We start from the raw sequence: 13,096 nt of genomic DNA, 5'->3' as shown, positions 1-13,096 counted from the left end.
TTTCAGTCTCCAACGTAAATTCAGTCAAAACAACACTGCACTGCAGCAACATGGGAGCATGCTTCTCCCAGGCCCACCATGCAAGTGCAGTGTGCGCCAAAAAACAATTCCAGGTAATTCAGCAGCTACCCAAGGATGGACAGGTTCGGCAAAAACACTCCGCGAGTGCCTGACGTTTGCAAACGAATTTTGTTGACAGTTGTTGTTTCTTCCTTCGATTGGGCAAGACACGATCATGTGCCAACCCAGTCAGCAATGAGACACATACATTTGTATCCATCAGGGCTATTGTAAGACTTTAGAGAGTCCTTTGCATATGTGCTGGGGACATTCACTAAATATTTAGAGAGGCCTGGATACCCAACGCAGGGGGATTGGCTGAAAGGTCTTCGTTCATAGGTAAATATGGATCAATGTACTGGGCCCACGGATTCTGTCAATCTTCTCGCGGCAACGCCTCTTCAAGGCTGGAATAAACAGTAGAGTAACTGCGGCTAGTAATCCTCGCGACTTACCGAAACTATTCACCACATCAAAGAAAAGCAAAAGTGCTTCACCACTGCGACGGCCTGCAACATCATTTTCAACCGTACACCGAACAACACATTTGATTCTCTTTTTGCCACCCAAGCACATTTTACCGTAGGACACGGACTTGTCTTATGGGTGATCTTTGGGTGGACACCGGGAAGGCGCCAAAAAGGTGATGTAATGGAAAGTCCTCTATACAATCACTTGATAGTTCACTTTGCACTAGAAAGAAATTATCTATCCGATGAACCTGAGGTTTGGATGATAGGACTTCATTGATAATCACTTTTTACTTGAAATGTTCAGACTACAGTCAGACCTCGCTTAACCGCACACATCTGTTTTCCACAAAAACATCCGGATAGGCGAGGTAACCGGATAACTGAACACACATACTGTACATGCATGTGGCATGTCAAAAGCAGTGACATCATACATACATGTAGACAGGTCTTATGCAGTATGTAGCGTGCCCAGTATGTAAAACAAGCGAGAAAAATGACAAGTGCATGCAACTGAGTGCTGTCCGCACACACCCAGCAGGTCAAGGACCTCATTTGCTTGTACAACTCCTTGATACTAGCTTCTGCAAGTGCTAGCCAGCCACATGCAACCGGATACGACGAAGCATTTTGTACACATTTTAACCAGTTTGTACACAAAATCATGCACCGGTATGCGGATCGCGAGGTCCGGTTATGTTGTATGCATAACATATGCTGCACATCGGTAACCAGCGATTTTCTTCCGGATGGCGAGGGATCCGGATAAACGAGGACCGGATAAACGAGGTCTGACTGGACTTCTTTGCCGCATTTTCTTCTGCTAAATTCAGCCAGCTGCTGCATCAGAATTGCAAACACCGGGCTTGATATTAGAGGCTCATTGGATAGCTATGACACCACTACTTGAAACGCTGTAAGATATGACCGACCTTAGTCACAGTAGCTAATGATATCGTGCATCAGGTGGTGCGGGTTCTTTTCGATAGACGCCATTTTTGAACTTTTACCTCTACCACACATTGAGGGTGTTGTTGTACACTATTATATCATTTTTAGCATCCGGCACATGTCAGGAAGTAATGCTGAAAATTTGAAGAGAATCTATAAAGGTGTTCTTGAGTTACGAACGAAAACGTGCGTCGGGGTAGGTTTTGGGTAGACTGCTACCTTTTAAGGCAGGTGGTCTCCTAACACAGGTAGTCTCTTAACACAGGCCAATCAGACATGCACAATGAGCACGGGCACATGAAATAAGATGCCAGTGGCCACAGTGGCGGTCAGAACAACACCCAGGTTGTCTTACGTGCTGTGAGACTGTGCTGTAACAGGACGTTCTGGAGCATCGTCAGTCAAGCGAGTTTTCTATGAAGACAAGAAACATGCAGCAACAAAAGACTTGAAACCTCGTAGTTAAAGCAATCTGACTTTGATGGTTTGAGCCGGCTGAAAAATGCTTAGTTGTTCACGAGCTGTATTGGGATCGGTTCGGCCAGTAAGTCCGAGCTCCGCTGGGGAGACCTAACAGGGTCAAAACAGCTAGCTGTCAAGAGATTTGAAAGATTCGACTTGAAAACATTCAACAATAATAACAAAGATAAATAAAGACGAGAAGGAAAGGATAGTTATGGAAGGCAATGACCTCCCCCCCCCCCCCCCCCCCCCCCCCTCACACACACAAACACAGATAAGGATAGAAGCACCTGTACTGGTGACCTAACTCGTACAGCCATGTAATACGAGTCAAAGTCTGCAATTTGTGTGTGTGTGTGTGTGCGTGTGTGAATGTACATGGTGCCTGATGGTGTCCTTACCGTCATGTCCACCACCCACACTGAGATGTTGGTCTGGAAGGACGACGCTGATATCTACAAACACACATAGTGCGCACAGCAGTACACAAAACATGCCAAACATACATACACACACATCAAACCATCACACACACACACACACACACACACACACAGGACAAGGCACGACATGCATCAAATCAGAGAATGACAATGACCACCATCAACAGTCCTGGAAGAGCAGGGAGATACCATGAGTGTCTCCGTGGCGCAATCGGTTAGCGCGTTCGGCTGTTAACCGAAAGGTTGGTGGTTCAAGCCCACCCGGGGACGCATATCTCTTTTTACATTCCTTCCCAAACTTTTTTCAATTTTTTTAATTTCCAGTACTGTACATGCAATGCCAGTAAAATATCAAGCTCATGGTGCGGTTGCTGTGTAATTTCTCAATTTCTCGTTCGGAAATCGTACACACCACCAAGATTGCAAGAGCTGGCGTCCACGCCGAAGAGATGCTTTGCTTGGGGTCACCCTGGACTCTGGGAGGACTTGGGAGGCCCACCTGGACAGCACTACGGCCCGCGCAGCTAGGAAAACGGATGCACCCTGGCGGGTACGCAGGTGTCTAACCTCCCCCCCCCCCTCCCGCATCAGATTCGCCGTGCCGGTGATCACGCCAGACCTCATGTATGCATGGAACGCATTCTCCAGTGTGCTACAGCTGCAATGGCTTTAAAAAAGTCTTCAGTCCAGAACTGCACAGCCAGAGCTGTGTACAGCTGCCCTCCTACAGCATCGGTGCGACTGCACTTCATAAGGAGGTCACTGTTCAGGGCGGCAGAGTCACTGACGCAGAAGCCGCTGTACCTGGTGTGGTGCTGTGTACATGATTTTCCGCGCTTCTCATAGTGTCACCAGGGGAACGACGTGCTTCATAAGAACCGTGAAACAAAAGCTCTTTGTGACTACGCGTCAGCTTGAAAAAGTGACGTTCACGTTAGAGCGCAAATCACGCGAAATGAAACCCCTCTATTGCATAGAATGCTGCCCAGTGACGTCCGAGCACTCTTTACAGCCCGGTAGTTCCACATGTCCGCAGTCCAATACACCTTGGAGCAGGAGTCGTAAAATACCGGTATTTACGACTCCCTGCCTTGGAGTAACTTGCATGTCACTGCTGCTGTTGTTGTTGTTGTTGTGATCCACGTAAGGTCCACCTTTCACGATCAAAACACACATTGATCAAGCACCAGGCACAAGCAGGTCTCCGTGGCGCAATCGGTTAGCGCGTTCGGCTGTTAACCGAAAGGTTGGTGGTTCAAGCCCACCCGGGGACGCTTCACATTTTTTTGTCGGCTGACGTTGTGGTGTTTTCATGACAAAGCTGAAAGATCTCCAGCGATTCAAGTGTGCCGGCCACTGGTATTTGAGCAACTCGCAGTGGAACAGGGCCTACAAATATCATTTTGAGTACTAGTAAACCCATTCTTTCTCTGAGTTTGCTACAGTATCCTTCCCCTTATGCCTGTCTTTTGCATACTGCCTTCGTTCTCTTTGGCTTAACCTGGCAAGTGCGTCCACATTTATAGTCTTTGGGTCTTCTCGTTTCTATCACACTCTTGTTATTCCCTACCCCTAATATGCATTTGATCTCCCCATCGTATTGTGCACTTTTCTTTCGCTTCTACTCACCGGAACACCACAAACTCGTTTGTTTCATGAAAAAGATCGATAATCCTTGAGGGCAGTAAAGAGGTGAAGAATGTGTTCGACAAGTCGTCATCATGTACTTGTGACCCCCTGGCCCCGACCCAGAACACATTAACTCATTTGTTACTGGTTGGGAGGCATATTATTTCTAAAAGCAGAATCTTGGACAAACGGGGACGCAGAGGGCCAAGAGACAGAAGACATCGGATGCCACAAGACAAGAAACATATATGACAACGAGTGCAAATAATAAGCGAACGGCATTCCGTTACAATCGCGCATGGCTTACCAGTTGATTAGAGGACGCTGCCATATCCGCCACTCCGCCCCAGGGCATGGCCAGCGAGTCACGGCAAGTCGGCGGCTCCCAGCCATACACCTGTACGGACAGGACACCCGCACACACACACACACACACACACACACACACACACACACACACACACACACACACACACACACACACACACACACACATGCCCAACGCTGAAGCGATGATAGCGAACAAGCTATGTTTGGCACTCAGAAACACACCCACCCACCCATACACATGCACATTTGTGCTTGCTCACTGCCAGAAAACTGGTCACGCGGGTCTCCCCTCGGAAGAGGGGAAAGAGATTCAGAAGAAATCTTAGGAAGGTGACTCGATGATTGAACCATTCGGCGGCCGACAACCTCCATATCCCAACTCCCAAGTCTGACCCAACTCCCAAGTCTGACCCAACTTATGGGCTCGCCACATCGCAATAAAGTAGGTGAGAAAAAAGGTTTGACAGCATCAGGGTATCCGTCCCAGGGTTCAAATATGTTTACCCCAGCCCGCAGTGGAGGTAAATGTACATGATGCTACAAACTGTAGTGTGGGTTTCTAAATCAGAGTTCATCAAGCCAGAAGAAGCTCATTGGTTACTCAACATGCATGTATATTTTAAAGAGAGAGAGAAAGAGAGAGTATAGTCCGCAGTCCAAGTGCTCAAAATGTGTCTCTAAAAAAATTCTGTTCGCCTTGACGGGGCGCCGAGGTTCAATTTGGGGGCCTGAAAGAGGACCCCTTGGGGTGCCCAAAACAGTCGATAACTGCTTCTGGATCTGGGGCGTTCTCTCGATAGCGGCGAACTTCTTCGGGGCAATTCCATGCACAAGTTTCGCCCAGCGTGAGTTTGAGCACGCGCCGTACCTGCTCAAAAGTCCAAAGATGTCAAATTTGAAATCTCGCACACGTGGAGCGCCACGTGGTGCGTTTTTATTGTGAATCTGTATGCCTGTCATGGTTGTCTGAAGGCAGTGAAGTAATTGCCTGACTGTGTTATGGTTGACTTCACTCTTTTTTGCCATTGACCGGCCTTTCTCACAATAGCTATTGATGTAGAGACATACCGTATTTCCCCGATTATAAGTCGCACTCGATTATAAGTCGCACCCTCATTTTCAGGTTTGAGCAATATTGTTGCGATATATTCACTTCAGTAGTAAGTCATGCTCGATTGTAAGTCGCACCCCCTTTTTACCCTGAATTTTAGTGTAAAAAGGTGCAACTTACAATCGGGGAAATACGGTACTGTCTAGCCTTCCCCTAGCTAGTGATCTTATTTTTAATCCACTATCCAGCAGCTCTCCTAGGTGCGATCTTGCCTGTAATACACAATAAAATCAGTTCAGTGACTGCCGAGTTCGAGATCACAACATGCTTCAGAATTTTAGGGCTCTCGGGTGCGCTCAGTGGTCCCGCGCGCTTAGTCTTTTGGCGATACATGAAAGTGTCCGCAACTGCAGTGCGGACACTGCAGGCGCACCGGCCACTGAGTGCAGACACTTTACTTGTTGGTGCACAGGGCCAGGTGCCATCTCCTTTGTGCCGGAACACAAAACTAAGAGAACTCTGAAGTGTCTTCACACAATGAAAGTGGTTTTTAAAAGTGCCAAACTATTTTGACAGCCGGCATGGCAACACAGGAGTCTTCCACTGACAGAAGGAACACTCGTCAGTCGCTAAGAGCTCCTGTTGTTGAACCAGGACGCAAGAACTGCTTGTTTTGTGGTACGCTGAAAAAAAATTGGCCAGTAGTACAACAAAGCAGGCGACATCTCAACTCGTGACAGTGGAAGCAGAAAGCAAATTGCGGAACGCTGCTGCCACACGTCAAGATCAGAGGATTTTGACAGCAATTAGTTCAGGGAACCTGATCGCTAGAGAAGTGCACTACCACAAGTCTTGCTACCATTCCTACACTCGAGCAGAGACTCAGACCTCGTCTGCACTCACGAAGAGGCCGATACACGTCTGCTTCTTCATGCAAAACATGCTGCTTGCGCCGGTTGTTCCCACGTTACAATTAAGACGCCCGGCACTGATGTGGCAGTACTGGCCACTGCGTTCTGCAAGTCTATTCCATCGCGCCTGAGTCTCCTCATCGGAGCAGGGTCAAGACTCCGGCAAATAAACGTCAATGCTGCAAGTAACAAGTTGGGGCAAGAAGTCAGCAGCGCACTTCCTGGTTTCCATGCTTTCACCGGGTGCGATACGACTAGTGCGTTTGCTGGCCGCGGCAAGAAGGCAGCCTTCAAACTTCTATGCTCTGACAAGCCAGTATCAGTACTCGCCCGCAGTGCGTTCGTGGCTGTAGGCAACCAGTCCGAGGCTCTTCCAGCTGAGCACATTGCCACCCTGGAGAAATACATCTGCATGCTCTACAATGCAACACAGTGTAGCAGCGCCAATGATGCAAGGTACCAGCCGTTCTGCACCAGGAGCCTCCAGTCAAGCCAGCTGCCTCCATGCAGGGATGCATTCCTGAGGCACTGCTCGCGGGCCAAACTATCAAGCAGGTGTATGGAGGCGGTGCCTTGTTGCTAGTCCCGTGGACATTCCGTCAGCACACCAGGATGGTCAAGGTGAGACCCTACACCATCTCAAGATGACCTGCATGAGGTCAGAGTCGCATGCTTTCAGTCACTGTTTGGATTGCGTTTGGATAAGCTAAGGATGCATGCTAGGTACTTTTAGGTTTCTAGATTTTCCGTTGAATCGAGTACGGCAGTCCAGTAAGACGAACAAACTTTTACATTTCATGTGACTCTTAAGTTATTTCCTAAGGATGGCAACTCAGGAGCGATGGATGTCCGAGTATAGATTGGACCGACCTGCCACCTGCACCTCGCTCTATTTTAGAGTTTCTGCGACGTGGTTGCAAGACTGGATGCGGTGGAGGAAGCTGCCCGTGCCGACGTCATGCATCGCCGTGCACGGATGCATGCGGATGTCGCCACAATTCCCCAGTGGCCTGTACCAGCTTTATGGAGGAACTCGCGGCATGTGAAAACGAAGATGCGCCGTTAGTGGATTCAGTGGATGAGTAAGCTATCGGGCTCAACTGTTTACCTTCACGCATGGTAGCTACTTGCAATGCTGAACAGTTGAACTAGTTTCATTCCCTTTGTTCCCCTGGTCTTTCGTTCACAATATGCACGGAGTTCGACTATCAGTATTGTCAAGAGTCCATAACCCCCAGAGTGTGCAACGCCACACAAATCTCTGTCACAACTCGTTTTCAACATTACGTCATTTTCATGTAGCTGCGCGTGCAGGCCGCGGACATTCGCTACATGAAAATGACGTAATGTTGAAAACGAGTCGTGACAAGACCCTATCGCGCGTTGCACACTCTGGGGTTTTAGAGTCTTGGTATTGTCTAAGATTTGCTGAACTATTTCCCTGAGTTCTAAACAAAGTTGATGCCGCGTTTCTTTCCGTTGAGGTGCTGACACTTTGTAGTAGGAACGGCGCCATGCTATACGGTGTGCTTCGTTACCAGTGTTGTCCTAGGTGACACGGTAACTAATAACACACTGCATTCAACCACTGCATTGCTGTACTAACCAGTACGTTGACTTACACATGAAGTACAATACATGCACTCCTTCTAAGGCCGATGGATACTCGGCACGGTTCTTTCTCGCATTCTTTCTAAATAGTTTTTTGGGTGTATTTTGTGGTCACATGTAATTCTAGAACATAGAATTGTTAGTTTTATTGCTCTCAACTCATCCCTTAGGTGCTAGAGTGCTTGTAGGTGCACAATGCAAGGAACCTACCAGTATTACATGACTATTGTGTCGCATGTTGTGTCATACTGTGCAGTACTATTTCTCCTCTCTACATGCCTATACCTCATCCAAATTCAGTAATTTTTTGTATGCTGGCTCTCCTCGGCGTTTGTGTCATGAATCCAGTCAACAAACATCGCTACAATCAATAGCCTCAAATTCAAATTCATGATTCAGCTGCCATGGCAACGCGAGGAAAAACAATTTCGGCAATTTGGTCAACAAAGCCACAACACAGCTAATCAAGAGACACATCCCTGGAAAGCCCTGCTCTTGCTCTTTCATTTGGTCATGTCAAACCTGGGTGCCCTTGCATGGCGAACAAAGTCATAATTTTGAACCCTGGACTGCGGACTAGTATATGAGCCTAAAACACACACACACACACACGCACACACGCACGCAAAAACACAAGCTCACCCGCAGCAGATCCTTGTAGCCAGCAAAGAGGCAGAGGCCATCTGGGTGGTAACTGATACATCTAGAAACAAAATAACATACACAAAGACAGACAGCCATTCACACACTGGACAGCTACAAAGGAACACTACGCTGATTATGGGCATGACAACTGACATTTAGCGGCAACAAGTTAGCCTGACGTGCAGTTCACAACAAAGCAGAACAGTCAAGGAGAAACAAACGCACATACACACACCACGCATACCTGACAGCGCTGGAAGCCGGGTCTGATTGGGATACCAGATCAAACGATTCCAGATCCCAATAACGTACACACCTAAGAACAGCAACGAGAGAGAGAGAGAGAGAGAGAGAGAGAGAGAGAGAGAGAGAGAGAGAGAGAGAGAGAGAGAGAGAGAGAGAGAGAGAGAGAGAGAGAGAGCGAGAGAGAGAGAGAGAGGGAGAGAGAGAGAGAGAGCGAGAGCGAGAGCGAGAGCGAGAGCGAGAGAGAGAGAGAGAGAGAGAGAGAGAGAGAGAGAGAGAGAGAGAGAGAGAGAGAGAGAGAGAGAGAGAGAGAGAGAGAGAGAGAGAGAGTGAGAGTGAGAGAAAGAGAGACTCAGTGTGTGTTGGGGGGGGGGGGGATCCACCAAGTCCAAGCTAGAGAGAGCCACTGTGACTGATGCGTAGTTTGCAGATGCTGCTGCACTGTTCACCACATCTCGAGCATGCCTTGACACAATGTCGAGTTCATTGCCTATGCTGCGTCATGGGGCCTCGCAGTCAGTGTCCGGAAGACGAAGGCTTGCCTGACAGGGAAGTCATCAACATAGTGAATGAGTTTGTGTATCTTGGCAGCGGATTGAATTCTGAGGGTTGTTTGGATACGAGGTTTTGCGTCTTCTTGCCGAGTCCTCCCATATCTGTGGCTGCTTCCGAGAGCCCATATTTCGTAACAAAATAATGACGACTCGGACTAAGCGCATTGTGTACTAAGCAGAAGTCCTCTCTACGCTTTTTACGGCTCAGAGACATGGACTGTCAAGGCCGAGCGACTTCGCCGGATGAACACTTTTCATCGTGCCTGCATCACACCATGCTAGGTGTGTCCCGTGCCGAGCAGTGGATTCAGCAGCTGACGAGCGCAGAGCTAGCTCGTAGCTTTGGATTGGAGGTGGATATTAGCGGATGCTTCATTTATGATGGTGTTGTGATTCAAGGCATCACCTGACCCGCCGGAATGGATTTCTGCACACTACTATCATGCCCATATTTATATTCTACGTCTACAGGCATGCATACTTGTACGCACGTAAATGTGCCAATTCCGTATACGCATTTACTTTTCTCACCTTTCCGTTTTTGGCACATGGCACACAGACCCCCCATGCAGTTTGTACGCACTGCTGGCATGCTGACAGCTCGTGCGTACAAAGGTTGTGCCCGTTTCCGCAGTGTGTATTTTTCTGTAATCTTTGACTGGTGGCTTTTGTGGCCATGCGTAGAGTGTTTACTTACTTCTTGTTTCTCTTCTCTCTGATGGGAGATGTTTGAGATAATTTGTCCAGCTATGAGCTAAATTCTAGCTTACTCAGGTGCTTTCTGTCGACCAGGGGATTTGGGGATTTCGAACATCGTAAGCCGCGTGAGTTAGTGGCACGCGTAAAAGCAATCACTAAAATGGCTCGGCCCCGTAGCGAGGATGAACTTATCTTGCCTCCTGCGGAGGGTGCTCTTTGCGGAGCTGCCACAAGCCCGCCCACGTCATGACCCGGAGCAGCGTTGGAGGGATGGTGTACAGCAGGATTTCCGTACGATTGACATTCCTGAATAGCATTGGTGCGAGCTTGTGCAGAGTTGTGGTGAATGGAGGCAGTTGTGCCATCGTTCGAGGCCGCAGCGGATGGCGGTGAAGGGATTCCGTTGCGTGCGTGGTCATGTCTTCGGCTCTCGAACACCTCTAAGGCACTTTGTTGACGTAACACACTCTGAATAAGTCTAAGCTTACTTATACACGTACACTCATACCACGGTTATCCGGACCCCGAATTTACGGGTACTTCGGTCTACCGGGCACCCTTTGGGTGAGTTTCAGTGGAAATATTACTCTTTTGTCACTTTTTGTGGAATTAGTGATGTAATATGCCATACCTATGGCCTTTCCCCATCAAAAAAGTATGTTATACGGACGTATGGACAGTTCAAAGTAACAAGCAGTGCCCGGTCCCGGACCGCCCGGATAAACGAGGTGCTAGCATTCACACAGGACCCTGCAAAACCAAGAGCAGTGAACGCAGCACATCCTGACAACAGCACACCTCCCCGTACCTATCACTGCTTCCCGTCGCCAGCAAGAAGTCGTTGGGATGGAACTGCAGACACTGGACGGCACCGCCGGCGTGAGGAAAAGTGTGCATGAGCTTGCCGGCCGTCAGGTCCCACAACTATCAGAGAATGCACACAAAGAAGAAGCAAAGAGCAATCTGCTGCAAATCAAAGATCAAATGGCCACGTTGGTTCCAACTCCACACAAGCCCTGCACATATGAGTCACATGATGCTGCCGCCCAAGCTGGCTACACTGTCCACACGCCATGATCATTGCTTACACACATCTTGTCACAAGACAAAAATACGAAACCCTCCATACTAGAATGGACTCGGATGGAGAGCCAAGGATACATTTATAAAAAATGAAAAGGACCAAGGAACTACACGTTACGCTATAAAGCTGTTAGCCAGTTAGTTGTAGAACGTCAGTACTGTCGGTCAGTGTCGTGCAATGTTATCGCATGAGCTGATTGTTTAGTAACTGGTGGTGTTAGTGGACATTATAGCGTAACTTGTAGTTCCTCCATACTAGTGCTAGGTTCCCATCTCCCGCATGCAATGCATTGGAAAAAAGGAATTGGAGAAACTTTCTGACAAACAAAAGCCCCAAAGCACTGGCAGCGCTGAATGATTCAACCAGTACATGTACTGGAGCAAGGAACCATGAAGCCATGCTCATGGGCACCCTACCATTGCGGTTCCGTCGTCGCTACCAGAGATGACCCATTTGCCGTCAGGACTGGTCTGCAAACATCTGATAGTGTCTGTATGGCCCTGCATGCACACACACAGAATAGAACATTGTAAGATGCTAGTTGTGAAAAGAAGAAGGACAAAATGTTACGAGTTATGACTAACTGTCCACCAACGTAACCAGATCTTATACAGTCAGCGAGTGCGACAACATGGCACAAAACTGACAAGGAGTTACATTAAGATGCTAGTATTAATTTTAATTAAAACAACTACAGTCCAGTGTATTTTTCCACACGTATAGCGTGAAGTCCTCGATCTATGCTTTTGCTTTAGCTCTATAAGTTGCTGTATTTTGACATTTTCCATTATTCCCTGTACTTTACTACCCATGATGAAAAGGGAACGAAAACGTTCGGTTACTAAGTTGGCTTACTTGACTGTGTGCGTCGGTGCTGACACTTTTTCGAAATTGGATACACCTCCACCTTTCTCCTTACAGTCCAGTCCAGTCCAGTCCAAAAGGATGGGTCCTGGCTCTGGCGAGCTTCCGTTTTTGGCCATTTTATCGTACATGGTGCTGAAGTGTAATGGTGACCCCCTCCACCATCCTGACTGACACTAGTTAGTATTCATGGTGTTGTGTGAATGTCTCCTAGTACAAGTACGTGTACTAGCTGCTTCTGTTCTTTGCTGTGTGCACTGTTTGTGTTCTTTCCTGTATACATGAGTACTTGCATGGCGTTGTCGTTCAGGGATGAGTCGTGCGTGACTCCTTGTTCCACTGCATGTGCGGTGTGCTTCTTATCTTCTAATCTATAGGCTTCTTGCGGTTGGTGTCCGCTTTCTCTTCATGATCATGAGCCACTGCGTTGTATAGACTGCATGACGTGCTAACGGTGGCTGCCGTGCGGTGTGTGCGATTCACTGCATTCCTGACACTGCTGCTTGCAGGCGCATACATGTACTGCACCTTCGCGTGCTCTGTACTTTAGTCTTTAGTTCCGGTTCGATGCACCATGCGCATGCGTCCGGCATGGTGCGACAGGGTTCTTGCTCTCCCAACATTGTTTTTTAGTTAGTTCTTTTTCTTAGTCCCAACAATAACCTCATGGAATCAAATCAGTGTGAAACGTAACTATGAGTTCGGTTGTGGGTCTGCAGTAGTCCTAGTGACACGGTTATAGTACAGCTTGTGGTGCCGAAACCCGGGAGGACGTCAGGGATACCAGCTGGGTTGCTGGTTGGCGTCGTGGTTGATTGTACTGTCGCGTGTGGACTCGTGGGGAAACTGAATTTTCCGATCTAAGTACGATGTCGAAAGCCGAAGGATACCTGCGACCCTACCGGGGAAAGTTCGATGATTTCCAGACGTTCTGGGCGAAATTTGACGTGCTGGCGACAATCAACAAGTGGGACTCGGACGAGAAGAAAATGGCCCAGTTACCCTTGTTTCTGGAGCAGGATGCGTTCCTGGTGTTCAGCCGAATGAAGTCGGATGACAAGAAGAAGCCTGACGCCGTCCAGAAGA

The 13,096-nt window shown here is 48.2% G+C and overlaps 1 protein-coding gene and 2 non-coding genes across 3 annotated transcripts in view; 2 read left to right on the top strand and 1 right to left on the bottom strand.

Annotated features, from left to right (window-relative positions):
• The window catches only part of LOC135812270 (katanin p80 WD40 repeat-containing subunit B1-like), a 36,732-nt gene that overhangs the window by 12,295 nt on the left and 11,341 nt on the right, over window positions 1–13,096 (bottom strand). Inside the window, exons 6-12 of the mRNA XM_065325638.1 lie at window positions 11,563–11,646; window positions 10,871–10,986; window positions 8,811–8,882; window positions 8,564–8,624; window positions 4,326–4,415; window positions 2,348–2,401; window positions 1,840–1,898 (exon numbers count right to left, since the gene is read on the bottom strand). Coding sequence (XP_065181710.1) covers window positions 1,840–1,898; window positions 2,348–2,401; window positions 4,326–4,415; window positions 8,564–8,624; window positions 8,811–8,882; window positions 10,871–10,986; window positions 11,563–11,646 — 536 coding nt within the window. The remainder of the gene's footprint in view (window positions 1–1,839; window positions 1,899–2,347; window positions 2,402–4,325; window positions 4,416–8,563; window positions 8,625–8,810; window positions 8,883–10,870; window positions 10,987–11,562; window positions 11,647–13,096) is intronic.
• Trnan-guu (transfer RNA asparagine (anticodon GUU)) lies at window positions 2,586–2,659 on the top strand. The gene has a single exon. It is a non-coding gene; the product is annotated as a tRNA-Asn (tRNA).
• On the top strand, window positions 3,590–3,663 carry Trnan-guu (transfer RNA asparagine (anticodon GUU)). The gene has a single exon. It is a non-coding gene; the product is annotated as a tRNA-Asn (tRNA).

Source organism: Sycon ciliatum, chromosome 1 (assembly GCF_964019385.1).
Source record: "Sycon ciliatum chromosome 1, ocSycCili1.1, whole genome shotgun sequence".
NCBI lineage: Eukaryota > Metazoa > Porifera > Calcarea > Leucosolenida > Sycettidae > Sycon > Sycon ciliatum.
This window is presented reverse-complemented; position numbering and strand designations above follow the sequence as displayed.